At 47.0% G+C, this 15,332-nt stretch overlaps 1 protein-coding gene across 1 annotated transcript in view; it reads right to left on the bottom strand.

The window, feature by feature from the left end:
• Window positions 1-381: 381 nt before the first annotated feature.
• LOC137371815 (SPRY domain-containing protein 3-like) overlaps window positions 382-15,332 on the bottom strand; it is a 1,004,091-nt gene continuing 989,140 nt past the window's right edge. Inside the window, exons 10-12 of the mRNA XM_068034707.1 lie at window positions 9,219-9,338; window positions 7,678-7,835; window positions 382-758 (exon numbers count right to left, since the gene is read on the bottom strand). Coding sequence (XP_067890808.1) covers window positions 624-758; window positions 7,678-7,835; window positions 9,219-9,338 — 413 coding nt within the window. The 3' untranslated portion in view covers window positions 382-623. The remainder of the gene's footprint in view (window positions 759-7,677; window positions 7,836-9,218; window positions 9,339-15,332) is intronic.

The raw sequence follows: 15,332 nt of genomic DNA, 5'->3' as shown, positions 1-15,332 counted from the left end.
CAACACCAGCATCAAACCAGCAGTGCAGGCTCATTGACGGCATGATAGAGTCACAGACCTGCATCGTATATGGGGATGTTAGCTGTCCATGCGCTAATGCCTTCACCAATATGTGCATGTGTGCACTGGATACTATTTTGGTCCCCGAACGGCACCTGTGAGCACAAACAACAGCCACTACTGAGCCTAACTATGTACCCCAGAGTCCAGCAAGAGGAGGTAGCACAGTTGTGCCAATTGTGGGATTGATGAAGGGTTAGTTTGTGTGATTCTGTATCAGGATCTTGATCGGAACTGGCGGCTTTTTAATTGGCCACCTCCAGGAAGATCATGAGCAATGTCCCACCATAACCACCTCCGGGTCCCTGACCTGGAATTGAGGCCGATGTCAGGATTGTGATGATCACAGCAAAATCCAGAGCAGGAGAAGGCCATTTGGCCCATTATGATCATACAGAGTACAGGGGGAACTAAGTGACTGCTTCTCAAAGGAACTTGTTTGAACTCAAAAGACCAATCATCAGAACAAAATACTGAAGGGACCATGTTTGCAGTTTCAGTCTCACTGTTTATTAATGTTCTCTGGGCTCTCAGTTCTTTCTAACCGCATGGAACTGTTCATCTCAGCCACTCAGTGGCCGAAATTCCACTTTCACTTTCTCCTCCGAGCTCAACATCCCAATGGTGGGATAGAACCCACCGTGTGGTATCCAGCTCTCCTTCTTCCCAATTATCTTTCCATTGCGGGAGAAAAACACCTGGAGTGGGAGAAAGAGGGATTCACAGTTAGGTAAAATGGGATTGGAGGCTATGAGATACAGTCAGAAAAATATCTTCCATTGGTCACACGCAACTTCCACACACACTGTGATGAAGGATTAGATTCCTGGGTGATTTCCACTGCTCTCCTGACCCTCCAATTGCTCTAAAGTAACTCAGTTACACACCAGGTGAGATCAGCACCCTCAGCACAGGCCAGAGTCTACACTTGAGAGAGTAGTTACAAAGCTCGTCACTCTCACCGACAAAGCTCAACACATCAAGAATAGCCTGCAATAAAAATTTGCTCACTTGCCCTTGCGCACCCTAACCCCCCCCCATTCCTGTAGCCCCCCACCCCCCCCAAATTCCTGTACCCCCTGGCCAGGTCTGTGTCTCAAGCTGAACCAACCTCAACATCTTATTTGGCCGAACTGCACATCAAACTCCATATCATCTCCATCATCAACACAATCCACTTCCGCTGCTATAGAATCATCCATCTCCATCCCTGCCTCAGCTCATCAGCGACCGAAACCCTCATCCATGCTTTCGTCACATCCAAATTCATCTATTTTAATGCTCTCTTAGCCAGCCTCCTATCTTCCACCCATAAGCACGTAAGAACTAGGAACAGGAGTATGCCATATGGCCCCTCGAGCCTGATCCGCCATTCACTATCACGGCTGATCTGATCTCGGGCCCAACTCCACTTTTCTGCCTATTCCCATAACCGTTGACTCCCCAACAGCTCAAAAATCTGTATCTTAGCCCTGAATATATTCAATGACTGAGCCTCACAGCTCTATAGGGTAGAGAATCCCAAGGATTTCCAACTCTCTGAGAGACGAAATTCCTCCTTAACTGCATCTTCTTTGGGTATGCCCTTATTCTGAACCTATGCCCCTTGTTCTAGATTCTGCCATGGGATGGAGAGGGGGGAACATTCAACATTAACACCCCTCAAAATCTTATATCTTTGAATAAAATCACCTCTCGTTCTTATAAACTTCAATGAGTGTAGGCCCAAGTAGTTCAATCTTTCCTCATAAGACAAGCCCTTTATCCCAGGAATCAAACTAGTGAACCTTCTCTGAACTGCTTCCAAAGCAAGTATATCCCTCCTTAAATAAGGAGACCAAAACTGTGTGCAATACTCTAGGTGTGGTCTCACCAGCACCCTGTACAGTTGTAGCAAGGCTTTCCTACTTTTATACTTCATTCCCCCTTGCAATGAAGGCCAACATTCCATTTGCCTTACTAATTACTTGCTGTACCTGCATGTTATCTTTCTGCATGTACGAGGACACCCAGATTCCTCTCTACTGAAGCATTCAGTCGTCTCTCTCTATTTAAGTAATAATTTGCTTTTCTACCTACCAAAGTGGACAACCTCACCTTTTCCCACATTATACTCCATCTGCCAAATTTTGGCCCACTCACTTAACCTGTCCATATCTTTTTGCAGACACTTTGTGTCCTCCTCACAACTTGCTTTCCCACCTATCAATGTCAAACAGCAATGTGGTTGATGCTTAACTGCCCTCTGAAATGGCCTAACAAGCCACTCAGTTCAAGGACAATTAGGGATGCACAATAAATGCTAACCTAGCCAGCATTTATTACCCATCCCTAATTGCCCTTGAGAAGGTGGTGGTGAGCTGCCTTCTTGAACCGCTGCAGTCCATGTGAGGTAGATGCACCTGTCTATGACAGTATTGGTGGGAGTGACCACCGCACAGTCCTTGTGAAGAGAAAGACCTGCCTTCACATTGAGGATATCATCCATTGTGTTATGTGGCACCACCACCGCACTAAATGGGATAGATTCAGAACAGATCTCACAGCTCAAAGCTGGGCATCCATGAGGCGCTGTGGACCATCAGCAGCAGCAGAATTACATTCAACCACAATCTGTAACCTCATGGTGCAGAATATCCCCCACTCTACCATTACCATCAAACCTGGTTCAATGAGGAGTGCAGGAGAGCAGCACCAGGCATACCTAAAAATAAGGTGCCAACCTGGTGAAGGTACAACACAGGACTACATGCATGCTAGACAGAGGAAGCAACATGTGATAAGCAGAGCTCAGCAATCCCACACCGACAGATCAGGTCGATGCCAGGTAGTCTGTCCGGTTTTATTGATATTCAACTTTTCTACAGCAGTTTGCTGCAACTAAGCAGCTTACTAGGCCACTTCAGAGGGCAGTTAAGAATCAACCACATTGTTGTGGGACTGGAGTCACATATAAGCCAGACTGGGTAAGGGCAGCAGATTTCCTTCCCTGAAGGGCATTAGTGAACCAGATGGGTTTTTACGATAATCCAGGCATTTCATGATCATTAACCAGGTGGGATTCTAGTGCATTAGTCCGGGCCTCTGGATTGCTAGTCCAGTAACATTACCATTACACCACTGTCCCCAGTGAATGCAAATTTGAAAATTCTTTCAGTTATGATCACTCTTCCCGAGAGGATCCTTTACTCTCACAGAATCACAGAATTGTTACAGCACAGAAGGAGGCCATTCGGCCCATTGTGTATGCACCGGATCTCTTAGTGAGCAATTCACTTAGTGCCATTACCCCACCTTTTCCCCATAACCATGTACATTCTTCCTTTTCAGATAACAATCTAACTCCCTTTTGAATGCCTCGATTGAACCTGCCTCCACCATGTTCTCATGCAGTCCAATCACATCCTAACCACTCGCTGTGTAAAAATGTTTTTTTATTCATGTTGCCATTACTTCTTTTACCAATCACCTTAAATCTGTGTCCTCTCATCTTGATCCTTTCACGAGAAGGAGCAATGGCCGGAATTTCACAGTGGGCGGACAGGAGCCGGACTCCAACGTAAATGTTGGTGGCGAACCTGCTTCCGCCCAGCCTGGGGATCCGTCCAGTATTTTATGGGTCCCCGGGCTTTAATTGTCCCGAGGCGGGACTTCCACCCACTTGAGGGAGGAGGTCCCGCCTCCGTAAGCTGCCGGCCAATCAGCGGGCCGGCAGCTCTTAGTCTCAGCAGCGCCACAGAGGAGAATACCAAGGAGCCGGGACTGAAGGTAAGTTTGGGTTGCCTCACCAGGGGAATCGGCTGTGCCCTGGTGAGGCTAGGGTGGTAGTTTGGGGGGAGGGGGAAGGAGGGGGCGTCTTGGGTCTCGGGGGGTGGGTTGGTAAGCGGGGGCGGCCCTCAATCGGGCACCCTGTCATGCCCCCCCCCCCCACCCCGGGGTGTGGAAAGGCCGACAGCTATAGCTGGGTGGCCTTTCACGTCCCCGGCACACCCGCCTGCCCCAGGTAAAATACCCGTGGAGGCCGGCAAGGGCCGTTAAGTGGCCGTTAAGTGGCTGCTTAAGGGTCTTGATTGGCCTCGGGGGGGGGGGGGTGGACCGTTTACCATGCCCCGCCCCCCCCCCCCCCCCCCCCCCCCCCATTTCCCCCTGCCACCAGACCTCCGTAAACTTGGCGGAATCGGGGTGGGTAGGCCTCCCGGAGCCTGCCGCTCAATTTTACGCCACCACCTTCCGATCTGCTGGGGCAGTGTAAAATTCCGGCCAGTTTCTCCCTATCTGCTCTGTCCAGACCGGTCATGATTTTAAATACCTCTAACAAATCCCCTCTCAGCTTTCTCTTCTCCAAGGAAAATAGTCCCAACTTCTCCAATCTATCTAAATAAATATATGTATATAAAGAGCAAGAGGGTAACCAGGGAAAGGGTTGGCCCACTCAAGGACAGAGGAGGGAATCTATGTGTGGAGCCAGAGGAAATGGGCGAGGTACTAAATGAGTACTTTGCATCAGTATTCACCAAAGAGAAGGACTTGGTGGTTGATGAGCCTAGGGAAGGGAGTGTAGATAGTCTCAGTCATCTCATTATCAAAAAGGAGGAGGTGTTGGGTGTCTTGCAAAGCATTAAGGTAGATAAGTCCCCAGGGCCTGATGGGATCTACCCCAGAATACTGAGGGAGGCAAGGGAAGAAATTTCTGGCGCCTTGACAGAAATCTTTGCATCCTCATTAACTACAGGTGAGGTCCCAGAGGACTGGAGAATAACCAATGCTGTTCCTTTGTTTAAGAAGGGTAGCAACGATAATCCAGGAAATTATAGGCCAGCGAGCCTTACGTCAGTGGTAGGGAAATTATTAGAGAGGATTCTTCGGGACAGGATTTACTCCCATTTGGAAACAAACGAACTTATTAGCGAGAGGCAGCATGGTTTTGTGAAGGGGAGGTCGTGTCTCACTAATTTGATTTGAGTTTTTTGAGGAAGTGACAAAGATGATTGATGAAGGAAGGGCAGTGGATGTTATCTATATGGACTTTAGTAAAGCCTTTGACAAGGTCCCGCATGGCAGACTGGTACAAAAGGTAAAGTCACACGGGATCAGAGGTGAGCTGGCAAGATGGATACAGAACTGGCTCAGTCACAGAAGACAGAGGGTAGCAGTGGAAGGGTGTTTTTCTGAATGGAGGGATGTGACTAGTGGTGTTCTGCAGGGATCAGTGCTGGGACCTTTGTAGTATATATAAATGATTTGTAGGAAAATGTAGCTGGTCTGATTAGTAAGTTTGCGGACGACACAAAGGTTGGTGGAGTTGCGGACAGTGATGAGGATTGTCAGAGGATACAGCAGGATATAGATCGGTTGGAGACTTGGGCGGAGAAATGGCAGATGGGAGTTTAATCCGGACAAATGTGAGGTGATGCATTTTGGAAGGTCTAATGCAGGTGGGAGGTATACAGTAAATGGCAGAACCCTTAGGAGTATTGACAGGCAGAGAGATCTGGGCATACAGGTCCACAGGTCACTGAAAGTGGCAACACAGGTGGATAAGGTAGTCAAGAAGGCATATGGCATGCTTGCCTTCATCGGTCGGGGCATAGAGTATAAAAATTGGCAAGTCATGCTGCAGCTGTACAGAAACTTAGTTAGGCCACACTTGAGAGGTTGGATAAACTCGGATTGTTTTCACTGGAACGACGGAGGTGGAGGGGCGACAAGATCGAGGATTACAAAGTTATGAGCGGCATGGACAGAGTGGATAGTCAGAAGCTTTTCCCAGGGTGGAAGAGTCAGTTACTAGGGGACATAAGTTTAAGGTGAGAGGGGCAAAGTTTAGAGGGGATGTGCGAGGCAAGTTCTTTACGCACAGGGTGGTGAGTGCCTGGAACTTGCTGCCGGGGGAGGTGGTGGAAGCAGATACGATAGCGACGTTTAAGAGGCATCTTGACAAATACATGAATAGGATGGGAATAGAGGGATACGGTCCCCGGAAGTGCATAAGGTTTTAGTTTAGGCAGGCATCAAGATCGGCGCAGGCTTGGAGGGCCAAATGGCCTGTTCCAGTGCTGTACTGTTCTTTGTTCCTCATCTCTTGAACCATTCTTGTGAATATTTTCTGCACTCTCTCCAGTGCCTCCACATCCTTCCTAAAGCCCAGAACTGGACACAATACTCCAGCTGAGGCCTAACTAGTGTCTTATACAAGTTCAAGATAACTTCCTTGCTCTTGTACTCTATGCCCCTATTAATAAAGCCAGGGTACTGTATGCTTTATTGACCGTGCTCTCAACCTGTCCTGCCACCTTTAATGTTTTATGCACATATACACCCAGGTTCCTCTGTTCCTGCAACTCCTATAGAATTGTACTATTTATTTTATATAATCTCTCCATGTTCTTCCGACCAAAATGAATCACTTCACATTTCTCCACATTGAACTTCGTCTGATGCTTGTCCGCCCATTCCACCAGCTTGTCTATGTCCTTTTGAAGTTCTGCACTACCTTTCTCACAGTTGGAATGCTTCCAAGTTTCATATCATGTGAGATCATTCATTAATCCTGTTTCATTACACATTATAAGATCTAAACTGGCTGTTCCCCAGTTGGTTCCTCAGCGTAGAGCTACCTCCACCTCCTTTTCCTTCTGCCTATCCTTCCGAAATGGCAAGTACCCCTGATTATATATTTCCCAGCCTTTGTCACCTTGCAACCATGTCTCTGTAATGGCTATCATATCCCCATTTATTTTTACTTGTGCCATCAATTCATCTATCTTGTTACATATGCTGTGTGCATTCAGTTAAAGAACCTTTAATTTTGTCTTTTGACCATTTTTCCCTACTCTGACCCTCTTTGCTGGTGCACTTTTGGGATGTTTTACACTACATAAAGTTGATATAAATGCAAGTTGTTTCTCGGTGAGTTACTGGAGGGTGACCAGAAAACGATGGACTGAAGGCTAACGAGGGGGTTCTGCACTGTCTGAGGGTCAGAACTGAGGGAGTGCTGCATTGTCAGAGGGCCAGTACTGAAGGAGTGCTGCACTGTCGGAGAGGCAGTATTGAGGGAGCGCTGCACTGTCGGAGGGGCAGTACTGAGGGAGTGCTGCACTGTTGGAGCAGTAATATTGAGGGAGTGCTGCACTGTCAGAGGGGCAGTATTGAGGGAGCGCTGCACTGTGGAAATGAAGTACTGACCATGTGCAGCACTGTAAAAAGTGCTGTTTTTTGGATGAGAGGTTAAACTGAGGACCAGTCTGTCCTCTGCGGTGAATGTAAAAGATCCCACAGCCACTTTTTGTAGAAGAGCAAGGGGGTTCTGCTCAGCGTGCTGGCCAATATCTATCCTTGAACCAACATCACTCAAAACAGATTATCTGGACAATATCTCATTGCTGTTTGTGGGAGCTTGCTGTGCACAAATTGGCTATTACTTCAAAATTACTCTGTTGGCTCTAAAGTCCTTTGGGATGTCTTGTATTAATGCAAGTCTTTCTTTCTTTGGAGCTGGATGGGGGGAGGGGGGAAGGTTAGTCTAATTATTAAAAGAAGAAAAACGTAGTCATTTGAACTGGAAGTTTCCGGAAGATCTTGCTCTGATTTGCCATTGCTCGTGTTGTGACTCACCACGACTTTCTGTGACTGGTGCTGACTCTCGTCACATTCCTCTTCATCATCATCTTCATCCCCCTCCGAGTCAGTGTAGTACAATATGGTGCCCCTGGGCTGCCTTCCTTTGCCTTTGCTTCGCTCGAGAGGATCTTTTCCGTCATTGTCACACTCTGCTGGAAGACAAAGAGTCATTAAAGGCTAAGAAGCAAGGTTAGTGTTGAGAGAATGAGCATCCCTGTACCTTTGGTGATTGGGTGCAACTGCGATCTGGTGACGAGACATACTCTGCCCCCTTTTGCACACTCTCTCCTTCTCACCCAACTAAAAACTGAACTGCTTCACCACTGCTCTTTGGGAAGGAAACCTTCCCTTCTTACCCAGTCTGGTCCTATATGCAACTCCAAACCCACAACAACACGGTGGACTGTTAACTACCCTCTGAAGTGGTCACTTAGTTGTATCAACCCTGCTATCAGTGGATCAAGAAGAACCTTCTCAGGGTAACTAGCGATGGGCAATCCATGTTGGCCATGCTCGCGATACCTACATTCTGAGATTGAATTTAACACTCAGCCTGACTTTTCCCTCACTCAAGTTGAGGCACAACTTTGATAAGCATCAGTCACAGGACGTGGGTGTCGCTGGCAAGGCCACCATTTATTGCCCATCCCTAATTGCCCTTGAGAAGGTGGTGGTGAGCTGCCTTCTTGAACCGCTGCAGTCCATTTGGGGTAGGTGTACCCACAGTGCTGTTAGGAAGGGAGTTCCAGGATTTTGACCCAGCTACAGTGAAGGAACGGTGATATAGTTCCAAGTCAGGATGGTGTGTGACTTGGAGGGGAACTTGCAGGTGGTGGTGTTCCCATGCATCTGCTGTCCTTGTCCTTCTAGTTGGTAGAGGTCACGGGTTTGGAAGGTGCAGTCGAAGGAGCCTTGGTGAGTTTCTGCCGTGCATCTTGCAGATGGTACACACTGCTGTCACTGAGCGTCGGTGGTGGACAGAGTGAATGTTGAAGATGGTGGATGTGGTGACAATCAAGCGGGCTGCTTTATCCTGGATGGTGTTGAGCTTCTTGAGTGTTGTTGGAGCTGCACCCATCCAGGCAAGTGGAGAGCATTCCACCACACTCCTGACTTGTGCCTTGTAGATGGTGGACAGGCTTTGGGGAGTCAGGAGATGAGTTACTTGCCGCAGGATTCCCAGCCTCTGACCTGCACTTGTAGCCACGGTATTTATATGGCTGTTACTGTTCAGTTTCTGGTCAATGGTAACCCCAGGATGTTGATAGTGGGTGAAGAGAGTCTGGGACACAACAATCAGTCCTAGCATCAGGATCGAATGGGACCAAGGAATGGACAGGTCTTTCCTTACTCTGTAATGTTGTAGACCTATCCCACCCCCAGCAAAATCACTTGGCGATGAGGAGGCGATGGACCCTCTGCCCCCTGCTTCCCAACCACACCTCCGACCCCAGTACAGGTGGGCTTATAAAATCCAGCCCAGAATGGGGTGTACAGAGGGTATGGGGCGTAGACACGGTATGGAGAGTACACACCATCACTGTCCAGGTGGAAATCCCGTGGGAACATAATTCCACATCCCATGATGTCTCCTTTGTAACAACGAGGTCCAAAGGGGTGTCCCACTCCACTGCCATAGAAGATCTTCCCATCATCTGAAATGCAAGAATTCGGTGGATTAGAAACAAACATTAATTTGTGTTGATCTTACGTATTATTTCTATTCAATTATGCCCTTTTAAAGGGAATGTTTCTGTTTTTTTCAAAATATACTTTATTCATAAAAATCTGTTAAAAAAAAATACATTACAAAACAGTTCCAAACAGCACCGAGTCAAAAAATACAAACGGTGCAAAGGAGGTCAGTTTCCTTCAATACAGGAGTGAGTTGCCTCACAACCCTTCCATTTCATTTTTCATGCCATATACATTTTACAGCAAACAAAAATTTTCCCGAGACAGTTCGAGGGGTTTCCCATGGATCCAGCCCCTCCGTTCAGCTTGGTGGGGGGACCTTACACTGTGATCTTTCCCCATTGAGCCTTTGCTGCGGCTGCCCCAAGCTTTAGTGCGTCCCTCAGCACGTAGTCCTGGACCTTGGAATGTGCCAGTCTTCAACATTCGGTCGTGGACAACTCTTTGCGCTGGAAGACCTGCAAGTTTCGGGCAGACCAAAGGGTGTCTTTCACTGAATTGATGGTCCTCCAGCAGCAGTTGATGCTTGTCTCGGTGTGCGTCCCTGGGAACAGCCCGTAGAGCACAGACTCCTGTGTTACAGAGCTGCTTGGGATGAACCTCGACAAAAACCACTGCATCTCTTTCTACACCTGCTTTGCAAAGACACATTCCAGAAGAGTGTCTCTCTCTCTCTCTCTCTCTCTCTATCTATATCTATATATATATCTATATATATATATATATATATATATATATATGTGTGTGTCTGCCTAAAGCAAACAAGACAATCAAAGAGAGAGCATGAAAAGAGACTGGCAGCTAACATTAAACGGAATCCCAAAGTTTTCTATACACATATAAATAGTAAAAATGTGGCAAAAGGAGGAGTGGGGCCCAATAGGAACCAAAAAGGGGATTTACACATGGAGGCACAGGGCATAGCTGAGGTATTAAATGAATACTTTGTATCTGTCTTTACCAAGGAAGAAGATGCAACCCAGACAATGGTGAACAAGAAGTTAATTCAGTCACTACAGGATTTAATATTGATGAGGGCGTATTAGATAGGCTGTCTGTACTTAAAGTGGATAAAGCACCAGGGCCGGATGAGATACATCCAAGGATACTGAGGGAAGTGAGTGTGGAAATTGCGGAGGCACTGGCCATAATTTTTCAGTCTTCCTTAGACTCAGGTGGTGCCAGAGGACAGGGGAGTTGCAAACATTACACCTTTGTTCAAAAAAGCTGTAAAGATAAGCCAACAACTACAGGCAAGACAGTTTAACATCGGCGGGGGGCTAACTTCTCGAAAGAATAATTCGGGACAAAATTAAGAGTCACATGGACAAATGCCAGTTAATTTTAAAAAGCCAGCATGGATTTCTTAAGGTAAAATCATGTTTAACTAACTTACTGGAGTTTTTTGAGGAGGTAACAGAGAGGGTTGATGAGGGCAATGCTGTTGATGTGGTGTACATGGACTTTCAAAAGGCATTTGATACAGTGTCACACAACAGACTTGTGAGCAAAGTTATAGCTCATGGAATAGACGGGACAGTAGCAACATGGATAAGGAATTGGCTGAGAACTGTGAGGAGGATAGTGTAGAACTTCAAAAGAACATAGACAAGTTGGTGGAATGGGCAGACAGGTGGCAGATGAAGTTCAATCCAGAGAAATGTGTGGTGATTCATTTTGGTAGGAAGAACATGGAGAAGCAATATAAAATAAAGGGTACAATTCTAACGGGGGTGCAGGAGCAGAGGGACCTGGGTGTATATGTGCACAAGTCATTGAAGGTGACAGGACAGGTTGAGAGAGTGGCTAATAAAGCATACAGTATCCTGGGCTTTATTAACAGGGGCATAGAGTACAAGAGCAAGGAGATTATGTTGAACTTGTATAAGACACTAGTTCAGCCTCAGCTGCAGTTTTGTGTCCAATTCTGGGCACCGCACTTTAGGGAAGACATGAGGGCATTGGAGAGAGTACAGAAAAGATTCACGAGAATGGTTCCAGGGATGAGGAACTTCAGTTACGATGATAGATTAGAGAAGTTAGGACCGTTTTCCTTGGAGAAGAGAAGACTGAGAGGTGATTTGATAGAGGTATTCAAAATCATTGGGGGTCTGGACAGAGTAGATAGAGAGAAATAAAAACAAGAAATGCTGGAATTACTCAGCAGGTCTGGCAGCATCTGTGGAGAGAGAAACAGAGTTAATGTTTCGGGTCAGTGACCCTTCTTCGGAACTGGCAAATATTAGAAATGTCAAAGGTTATAAGCAAGTAAAACGGGGGTGGGGCAAGACATAACAAAGGAGAAGGTGTAGATTGGACAAGGACACAGAACAGCTGACCAAAAGGTCGTGTAGCAAAGGCAAACAATATGTTAATGGTGTGTTGAAAGACAAAGCATTAGTACAGATAGGGTGTTAACGGACTGAAGATTGAACAGCAGCAAGTACAAACATGAAAAAAAACAGTGGGTAAGCAAACTGAATAAACTAAGATGAAATGAAATAAACACACAAAAAAACGTAAAAAAGAAAAAATAACTAAAAATAAAAATAAAATGGGGGGCCCGTCATGCTCTGAAATTATTGAGCTCAATGTTCAGTCCGGCAGGCTGTAGTGTGCCTAATCGGTAGATGAGATGCTGTTCCTCGAGCTTGCGTTGATGTTCACTGGAACACTGCAGCAATCCCAGGATAGAGATGTGAGCATGAAAGCAGGGGGAAGTGTTGAAATGGCCAGCAACCGGAAGCTCAGGGTCCTACTTGCAGACTGAGCGGAGGTGTTCCGCAAAGCACTCACCCAGTCTGCGTTTGGTCTCCCCAATGTAGAGGAGACCACATTGTGAGCAGCGAATACAGTATACGACATTGAAACAAGTACAAGTAAATCGCTGCTTCACCTGAAAGGAGTGTTTGGGGCCTGGGATAGTGAGGAGAGAGGAGGTAAATGGGCAGGTTTTCCACAGATGCTGCCAGACCTGCTGAGTATTTCCAGCATTTCTTGTTTTTATTTCAGATTTCCAGCATCCACAGTATTTTGCTTTTATTTTAGTTGATAGAGAGAAACTGTTCCCACTCGTGAAAGGATCGAGAACGAGAGGGCACGGATTTAAAGTCATTGGGAAAAGACCTGAGGAAAAACTTTTCCACGCAGCGAGTGGTTAAGGTCCGGAATGCGCTGCCTGAGAGTGTGGTGGAGGCAGGTTCAATTGAAGCATTCAAAAGGGAATTAGACTGTTATATGAAAAGAAAGAATGTGCAGGGTTATGGGGAGAAGGCAGTGGGAATGGAACCGAGTGAATTGCTCTTTCAGAGAGCCAGTGCGGACATGATGGGCCAAATGGCCTCCTTCTGCGCTGTAACAATTCTGTGATTCTGTGTGTTTGTGTGTGTGAGTGTGTTTGTGTCAGTGTGTGCGTAAGTGTGAGAGTATGTGTCCGTGTGAGTTTGTTTGTGAGTGTGCATGTGTCTGTGTGTGTGGTGAGTATTAACATGAGTTTGTGTGGGTGTGAGTATGTGTGTGCGTGTTTGTGCAAATGTGATGATTGTGTGCATGAGTGTGTGTGTATATGAAGGTGATTATAAGTTTTTTGCATGAGTGTGTGTATGAGTGAGTTTTTTGTATGATTGTGTGTGAGTTTTTTGTCTGAGTGTGTGTTGAATGAGTTTTTTTGTATAGTGTGTGTGTATAATTGAGTGTGTATGAATGTCAATGTGTGAGTGAGAAATTTTTGTGTGAGTGCACGCTGTGCATGAGCTTGAACAATCCATCTAGGCAGTGATGCAACCAAATGTTCAATCTCCAACAAGAGAGAATCTAACCATCTCCCCTTGACATTCAACGGCATTACCATCACTGAATCCCCCACTATCAACATCCTAGGGGTTGCCATTGTCCAGAAACTGAACTGGAGTAGCCATATAAATACCATGGCTACAAGAGCTGGTCAGAGGCTAGGAATCCTGTGGTGAGTAACTCATCTCCTGACTCCCCAAAGCCTGTCCACCATCTACAAGGCACAAGTCAGGAGTGTGATGGAATACTGTCCACTTGCCTGGATGGGTGCAGCTCCAACGGCACTCGAGAAGCTCGACACCATCCAGGATAAAGCAGCCCGCTTGATTGGCACCCCATCCATAAACATTCACTCCCTCCACCACTGACGCACAGTGGTAGCAGTGTGTACCATCTACAAGATGCACTGCAGCAATGCACCAAGGCTCCTTAGACAGCACCTTCCAAACCCGTGACCTCTACCAACTAGAAGGACAAGGGCAGCTAATGCCTGGGAATACCAGGTTCCCCTCCAAGTCACACACCATCCTGACTTGGAACTATATCGTCGTTCCTTCACTGTCACTGGGTCAAAATCCTGGAACTGCCTTCCTAACAGCACTGTGGGTGTACCTACCCCACATGGACTGCAGCGGTTCAAGAAGGCAGCTCACCACCACCTTCTCAAGGGCAATTAGGGATGGGCAATAAATGCTGGCTTGGCCAGTGACACCCACATCCCATGAATGAATAAAAAAAAAATGTGGAAGAGCTGGAAATCTCTGATTGCCGGAGTTGCCCAGGTTCAGGAAGTGACAGGAGGAATTGAGCGAGGAGTCATGGCCTGTGGGGGGGTGGGGGGAAGGGAGGGGATGATGGGGAGAAGGGGATGAGGAGCCTGTGGTGGGGAGAAGGGGATGAGGAGCCTGTGGTGGATCGATGTGCTGCCATGAGGTGTCAGTGTTACCCGGTGGTGGAGCCTGAGAGAGGGAAGTGGATGCTTCAGCAAACTCATTCTTCATTCTGGAACTTGGCAGCAAAAGGGACTGAGCAACAAGCCAAGAAAGCCTGAGGCATGTTCTGAGAGAGACACAGGCTGGAAATCATATCTGACTCTCAGTAATCTGCTGAGGCCCCCTGGGGCATTCGAGGGCTCTGCTGGCACAGTCTGAGTGCTCTGTCACAAAGCATCTTGCTCCATCCAAAATAAAACACAGCTTCTACTTCAATCTATTTCAGAGGCAGCTCTCGGTTCCCAACCATTGCTTGGCAGCAAATCAGTCAGTTGATATCAAACGTAGCCCCTAACCAGCTCTGCTATTGCAGCCAGTTTACAAGTAATCCAGCTGCCTTAAATTCTGCAGCTTCACAGTTAAATTACGATGCAGGTACAGCAAGCAATTAGGAAGGCAAATGGTACGTTAGCCTTTATTATAGGGGAGTTGGAGTATAAGAGTAAGGAAGTCTTGCTGCAAGTTCCCCTCCAAGCCACACACCATCCTGACTTGGAACTATATCGCCGTTCCTTCACTGTCACTGGGCCAAACTCCCTTCCTAACAGCAGCTGAATATAGAAGATTCAGAGGGGAGGTGAAAAAACAAATGAGAAGCAAAGGGAGAGTATGAGAAGGCACTTGTGGATAAGATAAAAGGGAATCTAAAAGTCTTCTATAGGCACATGAATAGTAAAAGGGTTCTCAACTCATTCCATCTTCGCTGCCTCCGGAGAATCCTTGGCATCATGTGTCAGGTGGCAGGAACGTATCTCCAATGCAGAAGTCCTCAAGGTGGCCAACATCCCCAGCATATACACCCTACTGAGCCAGCGGCGCTTGAGATGGTTTGGCTACGTGAGCCACAGGGGAGATGGCAGGATCCCCAAGGCCACATTGTACAGCGAGCTTGTCACTGGTGTCAGACCCACTGGCCGTCCATGTCTCCGCTTTAAAGACGTCTGCAAAACACGACATGTGGTCCTGTGACATTGACCACAAGTCGTGGGAGTCAGTCGCCAGTGATCGCCATAGCTGACCGACAGCCATAAAGGCGGGGCTAAAGAGTGGCGAGTCGAAGAGACTTAGCTGTTGGCAAGAAAAAAGACAGAAGCGCAAGGGGAGAACCAACTGTGTAACAGCCCCAACAACCAATTTTATCTGCAGCACCTGTGGAAGAGTATGTCACTC

Source organism: Heterodontus francisci, chromosome 7 (genome assembly GCF_036365525.1).
Source record: "Heterodontus francisci isolate sHetFra1 chromosome 7, sHetFra1.hap1, whole genome shotgun sequence".
Taxonomy (NCBI): domain Eukaryota; kingdom Metazoa; phylum Chordata; class Chondrichthyes; order Heterodontiformes; family Heterodontidae; genus Heterodontus; species Heterodontus francisci.
This window is presented reverse-complemented; position numbering and strand designations above follow the sequence as displayed.